The sequence below is a fragment of the Microcaecilia unicolor genome, chromosome 7 (genome assembly GCF_901765095.1).
Source record: "Microcaecilia unicolor chromosome 7, aMicUni1.1, whole genome shotgun sequence".
In the NCBI taxonomy this organism is placed as follows: Eukaryota; Metazoa; Chordata; class Amphibia; order Gymnophiona; family Siphonopidae; genus Microcaecilia; species Microcaecilia unicolor.
The window spans coordinates 13,172,860-13,188,301 of record NC_044037.1 but is presented as its reverse complement, the minus strand read 5'-3'; the positions used below and the strand labels follow the sequence as shown (position 1 = coordinate 13,188,301).

At 45.7% G+C, this 15,442-nt stretch overlaps 1 protein-coding gene across 8 annotated transcripts in view; it reads left to right on the top strand.

Moving 5' to 3' along the window:
- LOC115474703 (ligand of Numb protein X 2-like) overlaps positions 1–15,442 on the top strand; it is a 132,389-nt gene that overhangs the window by 61,403 nt on the left and 55,544 nt on the right. For 7 of the 8 annotated variants that reach the window (XM_030210326.1, XM_030210319.1, XM_030210324.1 and 4 more), the window contains exons 4-8: positions 4,519–4,718; positions 7,668–8,036; positions 9,314–9,496; positions 12,363–12,525; positions 15,096–15,321. In XM_030210326.1, the coding sequence (XP_030066186.1) occupies positions 4,519–4,718; positions 7,668–8,036; positions 9,314–9,496; positions 12,363–12,525; positions 15,096–15,321 (1,141 nt within the window). The remainder of the gene's footprint in view (positions 1–4,518; positions 4,719–7,667; positions 8,037–9,313; positions 9,497–12,362; positions 12,526–15,095; positions 15,322–15,442) is intronic. The other variant, XM_030210325.1, reaches the window with a different exon arrangement.

Genomic DNA, 15,442 nt, shown 5'->3' with positions numbered 1-15,442 from the left:
GTGATATTATCATCACTGCTATTGCTATCTTCACTTTTGCCATCGACATCTGTCTCGCTTTGTGCTCGTACATAGTCCCAGCCTTTCTCAACCCATTGTGGATGGTTTCTGGAGTTATTTTCCCACAGGAAGAAGCCACCCACTTGCAGACTTCCAAAAACGTTGCCTGCTTCAGCCGCCTTGTTGGTGTAAATTCAAGAATCCAAGACCGCATCCATTCATCCCACTCTCTTCTTACGAAGGTCTTGAATGGATGGATGGTTAACCGCTATATCTAGCGACTGTAGCTTGCAGGTAAGACCAGCAGGAATAACAGCTATGTGGGCACCGATGGAGTTTATCATTTTGAACGTTTTTTTTTTTTCCTTTGTGTGCAGCCATGGCATCGAAAATTAGTAAGGACTTCTTTGAATAGAATCCCTGTTGCTTGGCTTTGTACTTTTATAAAGTCATAGTCCATCCATCCCTTCTTATTGCAGTGGACAACCACGCCGGTGTGCATTTTTTTGCAGGGCATGGTAACTCTTTTGAAAACTACCATCGGCTTTAATTTCACTCTAGTCGCAGTGGATCTGAGGACAACAGTCAAGTAAGCCCTCTCATGTCCTGTGGTTGCAATGGCTACAACTTTCGTACCTGAAGCAGCCATTGTTCTGATAACGTCCATTGCAGAGATACTGAGTTCAGAGATTTATTTGGAGACAAATTCATGGAAGTTGATCAACTTTCGCTCCCGGTCATCTGGAAGTTGCTAGCCTATGGTGGTTCTCATTTTCACTGAAAGTCCAGTTTCTTTTTATGAATCTTAAAATCCAGCTGAAACCCGCTTTGAAATCCAGGAAGCCTCTTTCATTTGCCAGAAACTTCATTTTAATCTGACTTGCGATGGTAAGAAGAGCCTGATTTTGTTCTCTTCGAGAAAAGTCCCACTCTCTTCAAGTCATTCTCCAATTGAGGCCATTTTGGTTTCTGTCCACGAAGTGAATGTTTTCGGGGATTCATGTTCTCGGGTGCTTTTTCTCCTTTCTCCATGTGTGAAATGACGACTCTCCAATCTCAAACTCTCTCTCTGCTGCTGTCTTCCTTCTGCTCTCGCAGTGACTTTCAGTTTGAAGTCAGCGGTGTAGGACTTGTTTCATTCCTGGCATGATCGTATAGGCCAGTTCAAATCTATGTAGAGTGAATAAGAAGGGTTTAACCTGGCATGGTAATGGTAAATTGGATTTCTATCCCGCTATTACCTCACAGTTCTAAGCGGGTTACAGCTATTTAAGAAGCCAGTTTCATTTAACTGGGAAGAAGGGGCATAATAATAAATTTAATAATTAAGAATAAATAGTAGATCGGTAGTTAGCGTGGGATACATATTTCTGAAACAGAAGTGTTTTCAAATTTTCCTAAAAAGAATATAGGACTGAGAAGATTTAAATATAGGTGAAATCGTAGTCCATAATCTTGCTGCTTGGTCACATTATACTAGTGTTATTTTGCATTACTACTGACTTCGTGCATGTTATATGAGGGGTGTAGCCAGACTTCGGTGGGAGAGGGGGGGTTCAGAGCCCGAGGTGAAGGGGTACATTTTAGCCCCCCCCCCCGCCATTGCTGACCCCACTGCCACCACCAACTTTGCCCCCCCCCCCCCCCCAGCCGACAACCCTCTCAACCCTCCCTTCCCGCCGCCAACCTGCCATCGCCTGCCTTTGCTGGTGGGGAACCTCAACCCCCCCCAGCCGAGGTCCTCTTCTTCTCACAAAAGGCTTCCTTCTGTTTCTGACGGTCGTAGGCAGGTGCCAGGACTTTCAAGTGACAAGCTGTGGACTTTCTCAGTAAATCTATTTCATCAGGCCCTTTTGTCAGGAGTCTATTTTGTCAGGGACTTTTATGTCGGGAACCTTTTTTGTCTGGTTTCTTTTGACAGGGTGCCCAATTCAGACTCTGCTTCTTCCTTTTTTCCCCTTGCTGCTGCCACCGGCCTCACTTAGCTTATCAACTTCAATGGGTAACACATTGCACCTGGTGTTCACTTCACCTGCTGTATCTCTCCTTCACTCCTCTCTCACCTCCCTTCCCTGATCTTTTCCTCTGCTTCTCTCTTTCTGTTGTGTCCCCTGCCCTGCCTCTGCTGCCCCCTGGCGGCAATCACGCGCCCTCACTGACCCCACCGTGGACCTTAGCAATGAGGCCCTAATCTCGTTACCACCCACCTCGCACTCTTTGTCCCTTTTTGCCCAAGTCTTGTATAGGGTATAGGGAATAAGAAGAGAGTTGAGATACCCTGGAGCAGAAGGGAGACACAATTTGAAGACTAGGCGGAGGGTTTTGGATTTAATGCAGGCTGATACTGGAAGCCAGTGTTCTGAACGAAGGAAGGGAGTAACGTGGTCAAAGCGATGAACACAATAAAGGATCTGAAGTAGAAGCTGGGAAGAGAGTGGAGAGAGCCAGGGAAAGAAGGAGATTCTGGGACAGGATTTGGCACAGGGAAGAAATGTTGGAAATGCAGGCATCAGCACATTTAGTAAGTGAAAGAATGAAAGGGTCATAAAGCAAGGATAACTGTGTGAGAAGGAGACAGTTGCCTTCCCTTCAACGTCTGATCTCCCCTCTAATCTCCACCCACACTCATCACCGTCACTCACCTCGGTTCTCCCCAAAGTTCCGTCTTCTCCAATTGCATCTCCGTCGCGCTGAGAGGCTCTGGTGCAAGTCATGCTCAAGAACTTCCACACACAGCTCTGCTTTTTTCGCACTGAGGTCCACGCAGCAAAACATGAGTACCTCAGCAAGTGCATCTCAGCATCTGCTAACTGCCCCCTGACTGCTTATCATATATCTTGAGCAACTGTCTCCTTCTCACACAGTTATCCTTGCTTTATGACCCTTTCATTCTTTCACTTACTAAATGTGCTGATGCCTGTATTTCCAACATTTCTTCCCTGTGCCAAATCCTGTCCCAGAATCTCCTTCTTTCCCTGGCTCTCTCCACTCTCTTCCCAGCCTCTACTTCAGATCCTTTATTGTGTCCATCGCTTTGACCACGTTACTCCCTTCCTTGTTCAGAACACTGGCTTCCAGTATCAGCCTGCATTAAATCCAAAACCCTCCGCCTTGTCTTCAAATTGTGTCTCCCTTCTGCTCCAGCGTATCTCAACTCTCTTCTTATTCCCTATACCCAGCACATTCCCTCTCTTCCCCCACCATTAACCTACGTATGGCCCCATCCCTCCCTGCCTTCCATTTAACTGAAACTGGTCTCACGAGAAACAATTTTCTTAATCTAACCAACTGGAACTCTCTGCCCTCTTACATCCATATAGAACTTTCCTATCCAGAGTTAAAAACACTACTCAAAACTCACCTGTTCATTGAATCCTTTAATTCTTCTACTTCTTGACCTGGTCTCCCTTCCCTATTTTCTCCTCCCCTCATTATCTTTTATTGTTAACCACATAGATGCCTTTATGGACTCCTTGAGGTTTATCAAGCAGTGGAAATAAATAAGTGTAGAGTCTTTGAGCCCATGGCGTGTGCTGAAGGCCTGCTGCATCTTCTTCCTCCATTGACTTCTTGTTTGCTTGGAGCCAGGATAGGACTCAAAGGCTCCGTGTATACTGTTTTATTACCTCTGCCTCAGGGCATACGGGAAAAGAGGGCTAGAAACCAGATGCAGGAGAAAGGTTGGTGGGAGAGTTGATGAAAAACTGGATTAAGAGGCTGGGGAGGGAGAAAGAAAAGAAAAGCTGTAGGTAGGTACAGTAAAAAGAGGGAAATTGAAGACTGGATGGAAAGGAATAAGTGTGAAATTTTAGTGTATAGAGAAGTACAAAAACAATAGAAGAAAACTGAAAGGTGAAAATCAATGTTTGGAGAGGAGGAAGTGATGATACCAGGAGAGAAAAGAAATGGCAAGTGGACACATAAAGAAGTGAAGAGAGAACAAGTACACAGTTTTGGAACGCACTACCCATGGCCCTAAAAACCATGACCAACCTAACCAGCTTCCGCAGAGCTTTGAAAACACATCTCTTCAACAGAGCCTACAAAAGTCATCCTCAATGAAACAAATCATTCCTTAAACCACCCAAGTACACCAAAAAAACCCTCTCACACAACCTTACCTAACACCTTCTACCTAAATTCCTCTTTCACCTCCGCTTATGATCGACTGTCTTCTTATATCATGTAATGACGTTCTCATTTCCATACTCTGTAAGCCACATTGAGCCTGCAAAAAGGTGGGAAATATGTGGGGTACAAATACAATAAATAAATAAAATAAAATAAACAAAGCAGAAATCGGAGACTGGGAGCAACAGAACTAGAAAAATAAAACACACAAAAATAGAAAAAAAATGTTATTGTCAGTTTTTGGAATGTATATGTATTGTCTTTATATTTTGCCCAGTACAGGGGAAATGCATCACTTGTTTCTGTTTCTCTGGATGCTGTATGTGTGCTGTAGATGTGAAACGGAATCCCTTGAATATCTCCTCCTGATCCTTTTCTTTTCACCAGCAGACCAGCCTCGTAGATCTAGCCTTGTGGCAGAAACAAATATGGTAGAAATTCATCGAGAGGACCCGGAAGAAGAACTTGGACTACGTATTGTAGGAGGGAAGGACTCCCCTCTGGGCAGTATTGTTGTTCAGGATGTCCTTCGGGATTCTCATGCTGCTGTAGATGGAAAAATAGCGCCGGGAGACCACATAATGGAGGTAGAGTGTTTTCATATGTGACATGTGCTCAGTCCTTGCCTACTTTGCCCATTCGGAAGGTAGTAAAATAGCTTTTCCAAGTCTACTGCTGTCTAATTAATGAAGTCTCCGCTTTATAAAGGCAACGGGCCATCAGACGTGAGCTTCCATAAACTGCTGGAAGAGGTGAAACACATTTTATAAAACAGGCGCTTATCTCCCTTCCTATATAATAAAAAGCACCTCCAACATTCTGACGCCAGCAGCCTTGCAGTGAAGCCTGAAGCCTGAGGTGCTCGTAGGCATCTTAATAGCTCCGCCCACATTCTCAGCTGATTCCAAGGCAAGGGGAGGAGTAGGGAAACGCGGAGCGTGTTTCCCTACTCCTCCCCCTGCCTGGGAAACAGCTGTCACTGCGCCGCTCCCTGCCACTTCAGAGCAAGTGGCAGGGAGTGGCGCAACAACCTCCCCCCCCCCCCCCCCCCGCTCGGCGCATCAACAAAGCCGTCGCGTACCTCTGCTGAGCTGACGGATCCGAAGTTCTGTTCTCGGCTGCGGGGCGTGGCTTCATGACTGAGCATTTCTGTGCTTGCGTCTGATGTCAGACGCACGCACATAGACTTCAACAGATGCTCAATCAAGAAGTCACACCCCGCAGCCGAGAAAGAACAGAACTTGATCCGTCAGCTCAGCAGAGGTACGTGACGGCTTCAGGGGAGGTATTTCGGAGGAAAGGGTGTTGTACAAACGGTCGCGGTAGAGGGGTGCAGGGGACATTAAAGCGGAGGGGGGGTTTTGAATGTGAGGGAGGGGGTAGTCTGGAACGCGGTGGGAGGGGCTTGACAGCCCTTGAACTGGGAGGAAGGGACATATGTGTGGGTGGGTGTGTGGATGTGCTTCGGGTGGGGCCCTTGAACTGGGAGGGAGGGGGGAGGGGTATGGAACTCGGGAGGGAAGGAAGGGAGGATGGGTGGGAATTTACGTTGCTAGCGCCCGTTTCATAGCGTTTCGAAACGGGCCTTTTTTACTAGTTTCTGAATAATATGAAGAATATTTTAAGATAAATACTAGTGAATATCTAAAAGTAAATGTGAGAAGTTTTGTGGAAAATTAATAAAGATTTAAGAAAAAATTGAAGAAAAAGTAAAAATGATAAAAAGAACTGCAGGGACTGATGATGATATAAGGTGTTTCACCTCTTCTAGCGCTTTATGGAAGCTCACCTCTGATGGTCCGTTTCCTTTATAAAGAGGAGATTTCATTAATTAGGCAGCAGTATAGTTGTGCATGAGTTTTAGAACATTTGAACTGCTGAATTATAATTAACCATCTTGATACTTACATAAACGAATCTGTAACATTCTTTGTTTGGCTTGGGCGGGGAGGTGGTGGTTTTTGACTATCACTAATTGGAAAATAGCCCTGACCTTGTATAACATGGAACATGGCCATCCAACACCTCTAGTTTGTTCATTTCATAACCTATAATTGGCTGAGTTGCAGGATGCTGGCTCCCTGCAAACATCCTGCTTTGCTGACTCAGCCGCTCTAAAATCTTTGCCTTCCTCGGTTGGAGGCTGACTGCTGTATTTATTTTGGAGAGGGTAGTGGAAGCAGTAGCGAAAGGGAAGGGACCGTGGAACCAGTGCTGGCATCTGACATCATGAGGAATGTTTTCCTTCGTTACTCATCCTTTCAGAATTGTGGGCTTTAAACGCCTCTCAGGGACTGTGAATGCTCCTCTCATCTTTTTAATTTTATAAGGAGAAGGGGGACATATTCTAAAGGTGTCCTAGTTCTTCTCTTAAAATTTTGGGTGACAAAGTAACAGAGGAGTACCGTAGGCAGTCTTCAAAACAGTGAGAATCCCAACCAGTGAGCACTAATGGGAGGAAAAGATGTTTGTTTACCTACATCTCATGGGTATTCGTAGCCTGAACTAGGACTGTTGCTGGCCTAGAGGATATAGTGGGGGGGAGGGGGGAGTTTAGGTACAGTTCCTCTCCAGTGATGTGCCAGGGACAAGTCTCTAATGGGACTATGGTCCCATGCACAGGGACGGCTGCGCTGTTAGCAAAGGAATGGTTGGCCACAGCTCAGGAGCTTTTCCACTTCTGGCAATGGTAGTAGCATGGAGCTCTAGCACTTGGTATATTCACCTGTGCAGCAGCCCTGGCCTGAATCATAAAATGCACAAGCAGCTGAGTGGATATTAAACTCTGGAATTTATTGCCAGAGAATGTGGTAAAAGCAGCTTAGCAGGGTTTAAAAATGATTTGGCTAGCTTCCTAAAAGAAAAGTCCATTAGCCATTATTAAAATGGACTTGGGAAAACCCACTGCTTATTTCTTGGATAAGCATCATAAAATGTATTGTACTGTTTTGGGATCTTGCCAGGTACTTGTGACCTGGATTGGCCACGGTTGGAAACAGGATGCTGGACTTGATGGACCTTCAGTCTGTCCCAGTATGGCAACACTTATGTACTTGGGATTCTGAATGGAATCTTGCTACTCTTTGGGGTTCTACATGGAATGTTGTTACACTTTGAAATTCTGCATGGAATCTTGTTATTCTTTAGAATTCTAGAATCTTGCTACTCTTTGGGGTTCTACATGGAATGTTGCTACTATCTGAGTTTCTGCCAGGTATTTGTGACCTGAATTGGCCACTGTTGGAAACAGGATGCTGGGATGGATGGACCTTCGGTCTGTCTCAGTATGGCAACACTTTTGAGCCCTGCTTTTATAGGAGAACATAAGAATAGCCATACTGGGTCAGACCAGTGGTCCATCTAGCCCAGTATCCTGTTTCCCATAGTGGTCAATCCAGGTCACAAGTACCTGGCAGAAACCCAAAGAGTGGCAACATTCCATGCTACCAATCCTGGGGCAAGCAGTATCTGAAACATTCTACAACCCAGCTTTATAATCATGATGTGGCATATTATGAGTGTGTTCCCTCTTGTAGGTGAATGGAATTAATGTCAGCAACGTTACCCATAGTCATGCCATTTCCCTGCTCCGCCACCCATGCGCTGTGCTGCGCCTCATGGTACTGCAGGAGAAGGGTTTCTCCACCAAAGCTGCTCGGAGAGACACCAGCAGCAGCTCCTGCAAAGAAGTCATCCATGTAACCCTGCTGAAGAGGGACCGTTCGGAGCCTTTGGGTATCAAACTGATCCGAAAGACAGATGAGGCCGGGATCTTCATTCTGGATCTGCTGGATGGTGGGTTGGCTGCCAAGGATGGGAAGCTGAAATTTAACGATAAGGTTCTCTCCATCAATGGGCAGGATGTGCGCCAGGGCACGCCTGAGACTGCTGCCCACATAATTCAGGTAGGAACATGTCATGATCTGAAGCTCTTGTGGTCTCCTTGTCAGCAGTCATTTTGGCAAATGGCAAAATAAATCACATAGACAAATTCAGATTTCACTGGTCGATGTCTTCATTGGATGGTAATTGCTGACGTGCACATGCGTTGGGACGTGTCTAGTGAGCTTTCTGGGTAAATGTCGCTGAAGACAGAGTAAAGCACATACTGATGGATTGTTGAACTGATCTGAGTGTAGATGTCCTTTTCTGCCTTTTAAAATTTCACTTAAGCTGACGTGGCAGCTGTGGAATGGACCAAGGTCCACATGAGGTCTGAGTCATGAACAGAGGATGACCCCCTTTGTGATTTTAGACCTGTAGAATGGGGAAGAAAATGCCATGTTAGACCTGCCTCCACCACCACATTTGGGGACACTAAGAGGCACATTTTCAAAGCACTTAGCCTTCCAAAGTTCCATAGAAACCTATGGAACTTTGGAAGGCTAAGTGCTTTGAAAATGAGCCTCTTAGTCATTTGAACCCTGACCAAATGGAGGATTAAACCTCCCAGCCTCTTATCATGGTTCCATATTCTAGGACTTGATTTCTGATTACCCTGAATATGGTTTTCTCCTGTACATTGTTTCTCCATTAGGAGAGTTTGTCATGGCCATATTCGAGTACTTTGTTGCCTTGAGGATACTTGTTCACTTATTGTATAGGTCAGGTCTGTGGGAAAAAGTGTGTGTGGAAATTTGAAAATCAAATCCTTTCAACAGTTACATTTGCCCCACACCCAGGAGTGCCCCTTCCCCTTTGTGGGTTTTTCAGTTAGTTTTTAGTACATTGGGCTTTTATCTCTGACTACTGGGTATTTTTGGTAGATTTAATGTATTAGTTAAAGTAAATGTTTTAGGGCGAGTTAACAGACCAAAATACGTGCTTACTGTGGGTAAAAGCGTGTGCACTGTGAAACATCTGGCATTCTTTTACCCACCCAGACACTGGTGACTTCCTGTTTCACCAACAGAATTATCCAGAGTGAAAGATGTTTTGTGACCACCTGAGACCACACAAATCTGTTGTTCAGTAGCTTAAAAGGACCTCCCATAGCTCAGACTTCTGATCCAGTAATTTCACTTTTGCCGAAATGTTTTCTGTCCTTGTGCCCAGTTGGTACTGTTCACAGCTTTACATTTGCCAAGCAAAAGGGCATGAATCTAGTTTTAGCTACTTTCTATTGATGGAACTTACCCTGTAACAGAAGGTTTGCCCCTATCTTTCAACCTTTTGGTTTCAGTCCAGCGAGACCAGAGTTAACTTTGTGGTGATGAGGCAGGCTGGGACTCCGTTGGCAGAAGCATCTGAGGATGGGAGTGCATCTAATAACAGTAGCAGTAGCAGCAGCAATGGTGGAAGTCCTGTACATCAGCGGAGGAGGCCCAGCCAGCATCAACATCGACAGAAAGCAGCATACCACAGAGTAAGTGCTCCCGGCGGTCCGTTAACGGTTGTGGGTTTTGAGAGTTTCAAGGAGCTACAGTTTGACCTCCCCATTCTGCCCCTGTGACCACCTCTGCCTCTGTAGGAAGCAGGAAAATATACAAAGCAGATCGTTGATGGATAAAAATGATTTTAATAATAAATTAGAATATGCATACAATAGCCCGACACAGGCCGTGTTTCGCCCTACTGGGCTGCTTCAGGGGCTACAAAACAAAATAATATATAATAAATAATCAAATATAAAGTTAAAATTGAAATTAAAATTAAAAATATTCAATCTAAATCCCATAGAATTTACATGTATATAAAAGAACAGATAAATCAAAACATACATATATATATCGTAAATATCAAACATAGAAACGGCGAGTGACCGTACTCACTCGCAAATGCGCAGTACAGACCTCTGCCCCGCCCCCACGTCAATACGTGATGACGGGGGGGCGGAACACAGAGGGTCTGTACTGCGCATTGCTAAGGGAGGGACACCGCCGTCTAACGCTCCCCCCACCTGAGTCACCGCCGCCACCCACCTTCTACCCGGTCGGGCCCTCGCTCCACTATTGAAACAGCGAGGGTCCGGGAACGCAGCACTGCTGAGCTGCCGACATCGCCCTTCCTTCTTCTTCTCTGCCTCTGTCCCGCCCTCGACGACGTTACGTCACACGAGGGCGGGACAGGCAGAGAAGAAGAAGGAAGGGCGATGTCGGAGTGCTGCGTTCCCGGACCCTCGCTGTTTCAATAGCGGAGTGAGGGCCCGGCCGGGTGGAAGGTGGGTGGTGACGGCTCGGTGCGGGGGCGTGAACTCGGAGGGGGAGGGGCGGCGGCAAACTCGGCGGTGGGGGCGGGCCTTTCAACCCCCCCTTCCTATAATAGCCCGTTTTTACGGGCTCAAAGGCTAGTCATATATATAAAAGAACAGATAGATCAAAACATACATATATATATATATATATGATAATATGTCACATAAATCAAAATATACATATATATACAGCAAAATATCACATTAAAAAATCAATGTTCTAAATAGTATTATCATGATTATGCTATGCTTGTAAATACAAACAAAAACTGAATGAAATGCATAAGACACCCACCTCTTCAATGTTTCTGTAGGAAGCAGGGCACAGTTTGAGTGGGGGGTTTCCCCCTCATCTTGGGGGCAGTACATGTTGTGACTGTTGTGTCTCCTTTTTTCTTCCCGCCTAATACTGGCAGCTCAAGCTTGGGAATTGAAGCTTCTGATATTAGGGTTCACAGCACATAATTCTCCTGAATGTTAAGAATAAACACCGGGTGTTTCGAATACATGCATTTAAAACGTAGAGAAGCTGCAAGCAAGGGGACTTGATATACCGCCTTTCTGAGGTTTTTGCAACTACATTCAAAGCGGTTTACATATATTCAGGTACTTATTTTGTACCAGGGGCAATGGAGGGTTAAGTGACTTGGCCAGACTCACAAGGAACTGCGGTGGGAATCGAACCCAGTTCCCTAGGATCAGAGTCTGCTGCACTAACCACTAGGCTACTCCTCCACTAGCAACATTCTGTGTAGAAGCCTGCCCTTGCAGATCAGCAAAGCGGCCTCACAGGCTTCTGTTTCTGTGAGTCTGACGTCCTGCACATACGTGCAGGACGTCAGACTCACAGAAACAGAAGCCTGTGAGGCCGCTTTGCTGATCTGCAAGGGCAGACTTCTACAATGAATTTTGCTAGTGGAATAGCAACATTCCATGTAGAATCTCAAATAGGGAAAGGGAACTGGGACTTAACATACCGCCTTTCTGAGGTTTTTGCAACTACATTCAAAGCGGTTTACATATATTCAGGTACTTATTTTTGTACCAGGGGCAATGGAGGGTTAAGTGACTTGGCCAGACTCACAAGGAACTGCGGTGGGAATCGAACCCAGTTCCCTAGGATCAGAGTCTGCTGCACTAACCACTAGGCTACTCCTCCACTAGCAACATTCTGTGTAGAAGCCTGCCCTTGCAGATCAGCAAAGCGGCCTCACAGGCTTCTGTTTCTGTGAGTCTGACGTCCTGCACGTATGTGCAGGACGTCAGACTCACAGAAACAGAAGCCTGCGCGGCCGCTTTGCTGATCTGCAAGGGCAGACTTCTACAATGAATTTTGCTAGTGGAATAGCAACATTCCATGTAGAATCTCAAATAGGGAAAGGGAACTGGGACTTAACATACCGCCTTTCTGAGGTTTTTGCAACTACATTCAAAGCGGTTTACATATATTCAGGTACTTATTTTTGTACCAGGGGCAATGGAGGGTTAAGTGACTTGCCCAGAGTCACAAGGAGCTGCAGTGGGAATCGAACTCAGTTCCCCAGGATCAAAGTCCACTGCACTAACCACTAGGCTACTCCGGAGCATTGGACATGGCTTCTGCACTGTGCTGCATCAGATAAAATAAGAAGGGAATGTGATTTTCCCATAAAGAAACAGCCGGGTTTGGGTGAAAGGCTGTGAAAAAGGTTTTTGCTTCCACCACCTGTACCGTGTGCTGGGAATGATTCCTCTTCCTCCACACCCCCCCACCCCCCCCCCCCAGTGTGACAAGGCTGGACTTGAGGAGTAGCCTAGTGTTGAGAGCAAAAGGCTAAGAACCAGGGAAGCCAGGGTTCAAGTTCTGCATCTCGCACTGTTGCTGATTGTGACTTTGAATAAGTGACTTCACTCTGCATTACTTTAATTACCAACTTAGATTGTAAGCTCTCTGGAGAAGATAAATAATTTCTTCTACCTGACTAACTTGCCTTGAATTCAGATTTGGAAAGGTCAGTATCAGTTTTATGTAGATTTGGATTTTTATATTCCTTTCTAGGAATTGTCTGTGGGGTCTTTATGCCAAGAAAAGATCGTGACAATAAGAAAGGAGCCCCGCGAGTCATTGGGAATAACCATCGGAGGGGGGAGCAAGCTTCCCATTTATGTGTCCAGCGTGCAGCCCGTCGGATGCCTTCTCCGGGATGGCCGGATTAAGAAAGGTGAGCACGGATGAGTTGCAGTGCGTTTAAAGCCTTTTAATGTTTTGCATTAAATGTTTCACAATGTAGCTGCAGGGTACTGGAAGGGAGCAGATGACGTTGAAACTTTGACATTTCAAGAAGAGGGCTATTTTACCACTAAGTGCAAAAATCCTGCTTTTTTTGTCTTTTATTTAGTTTTTAAATTTGTTTGCAGATATCAATTTTATATATTTATATTCTCTTCTGAACATGTCGATAGCAGAGAGCAAAGATGAAAACAGTCCAATTAACTTAGGTTACATTTCTATTCTGTCCTGTAAGCGTAAGAATGAAACAGCCCAATATTCAGCCCATGAAGATCAGCAGCTTTTAAGCCTGTGACAGCTGCAGGCTGAATTTGGCCCAGATGTTCAGTGCTGGGCTCTCTGTAGGCTCCGGCATTGAATCTCTGACTCAGTGTGGTCATCCAGAAGTTAACTGGGCACTGGCCAATATTCAGACTGGCTCCTGGCTAACTCAGTTGGTAAAGATAGGACGGCCTTTTTGCTGTCCTAACTTTATTCGCTGACTTAACTGGTTAGTGGACTGAATATTGCCTCGATCCGGTTAAGTTGCCAGCTCCATTCCCAGGCCTCTCTGATCTAACCGTGGCAGTCACAGGCAATATTGCAACCAAAGAAATCAAAGTTGGGAACAATCAATAAACTGTTAGTAGGAAGTATTGCAGAATGAAGAGACCTAACATTTGAGATTTCCACATGGAGTTACATGGGTAGGAATAAGGTGAAAGTTTGGGATTTTTCTGAGGGAAGATGGACCTTTTCCATTTGGATCGTCAAAAGAGCTAACTGAGGGGTTGATTCAGAAATGTGTGCACTGATGGCTGAGCATGTGGCTTCTAACATGAACTTCCCACAGAATTCACTGCCTGGACGCAGTAAGCAATGAGCGTGCAGATTACTGTTGTATTAAAAAGCGTGCATTGTCAGAAAAACAAATAGTGCATGCCACACAGTATTCTGCAGGGACTGTCTCATGCACTGATGGGAAGGGGGACATTAAAAAAACAAACAAACCTCACCAGATCTTCCCTCCCTCTCCTCAACACACACAACAAGCCCTGATAGTCTAGTTGCATCCCTCCCCCCCCCCCCCCCCCCCAAAAAAAAAAAAACACCTCCTTCCCTGGACATAAAAAAATAAATCCCTGGTAGTATAGTGGATACTCTCCCCTCCCTGAACTGGTTCTTTCCATCTGGCACTGCTCTCATTCAAAATGGCAGCTCCTGACCCCTAGCAATTCATCCTGAAGTACCTGCAGGAGTCAGCCTACCAAATAATGCAAAGAAGTAGATGGCAAGGGGGTCTACTAAAGTACCAGGGCTTACTTGTGAGTCAGGGTCAAGGGAGGTCGTCAGGCTGGTGAGGGAGGGCATGGGGGATTCAGTCCATTAGATCACTGGGAATCTTGGATCATCTAAGGTCAAGTGCAAGACGTCACCTCAAACGACCCTCGGAGCGAAATGCAAGGTGAGCTGTACAGCACCTCAGACGTGGCATTACAGCTCCGCTGTTGCACTCAGCCCTTCAGCCTTCCACGTACATAGCCTCCTCATTGTTGGAGTAAACTGCATTCATATGCATGCGTTGAGCTGTAAGGCAAGGTTTCGTGTGGAGTTGGCCTGCTACACAAAACACTTTTTCTGTATCGGGTGCCCACAAAATTATGCACCTTTCTGTGTTGAGCCCTGAATACATCAGGCTTCTTACAAGCAAGTTTAACAAAGTTGTGAGAAAATCCATTGTTAGCTGAAAAGCTGGCATGATGGCCTCTGTTTCTTTGCTTTGTTCATGTATATGTTGTACCCCCTGTGTCAGAGGCTTCAGGTTAGCTTACAGTCCCAAACGAATATAGGAAAGGAAGTGAGCATGAGAAGAAAAGAAAAAGAATTACAAAAGTATTACATAGTGACTCTGGGCAAGTCACTTAACCCTCCATTGCCCCATGTAAGCCGCATTGAGCCTGCCATGAGTGGGAAAGCGCAGGGTACAAATGTAACAAAAATAAAATAGATACTATTGGAGATTCTACATGGAATGTTGCTACTATTGGAGATTCTACATGGAATGTTCCTACTATTGGAGATTCTACATGGAATGTTGCTATTCCACTAGCAACATTCCATATAGAAGCCTGCGCGGCCACATTGGTGATCTGCAAGGGGCCGACTTCTACATGGAATGTTGCTAGTGGAATAGCAACATTCCATTTAGAATCTCAAACAGTAGTAACAGTGGAGGAGTGGCCTAGTGGTTAGCGTGGTGGACTTTGGTCCTGAGGAACTGAGTTCAATTCCCACTTCAGGCACAGGCAGCTCCTTGTGACTCTGGGCAAGTCACTTAACCCTCCATTTCCCCATGTAAGCCGCATTGAGCCTGCCATGAGTGGGAAAGCGCGGGGTACAAATGTAACAAAAAAAAAAAATAGAAGTAACATAGAAGAAGTTAGGCCATGTCTTTGAACAGAAGTTTCTGGGTGCACCTTGAGCTGTCACTGGTAAGCAGACTCTGTCCCTTGTGATCTACAGGAGATGTACTCTTGAGCATTAATGGAGTTGATCTGACACAGCTCACTTACTCGGAGGCAGTTTCAGTACTGAAGTCCAATGCAGCCTCTCATGCCGTAGTGCTAAAAGCACTGGAGTTTCTTCCAGCAGACGGGACCATGGATCCCCAGGAAGCTTCCGCTGACACGGCCGGAGAGCATGACTCGGTGTGGTCACCACTCTGGGTTATGTGGCTTGCACTCCCCAGGTAAGTTGTTTGATTATACGTTTACTCTTTAGACAGCAACAGCTTGACATTTACCTGTCTAGAATCCTCCGGTAACTAGCAGCGTCACAGCCAGCGACTTGAGCGGAGGTGGGGTTGGATT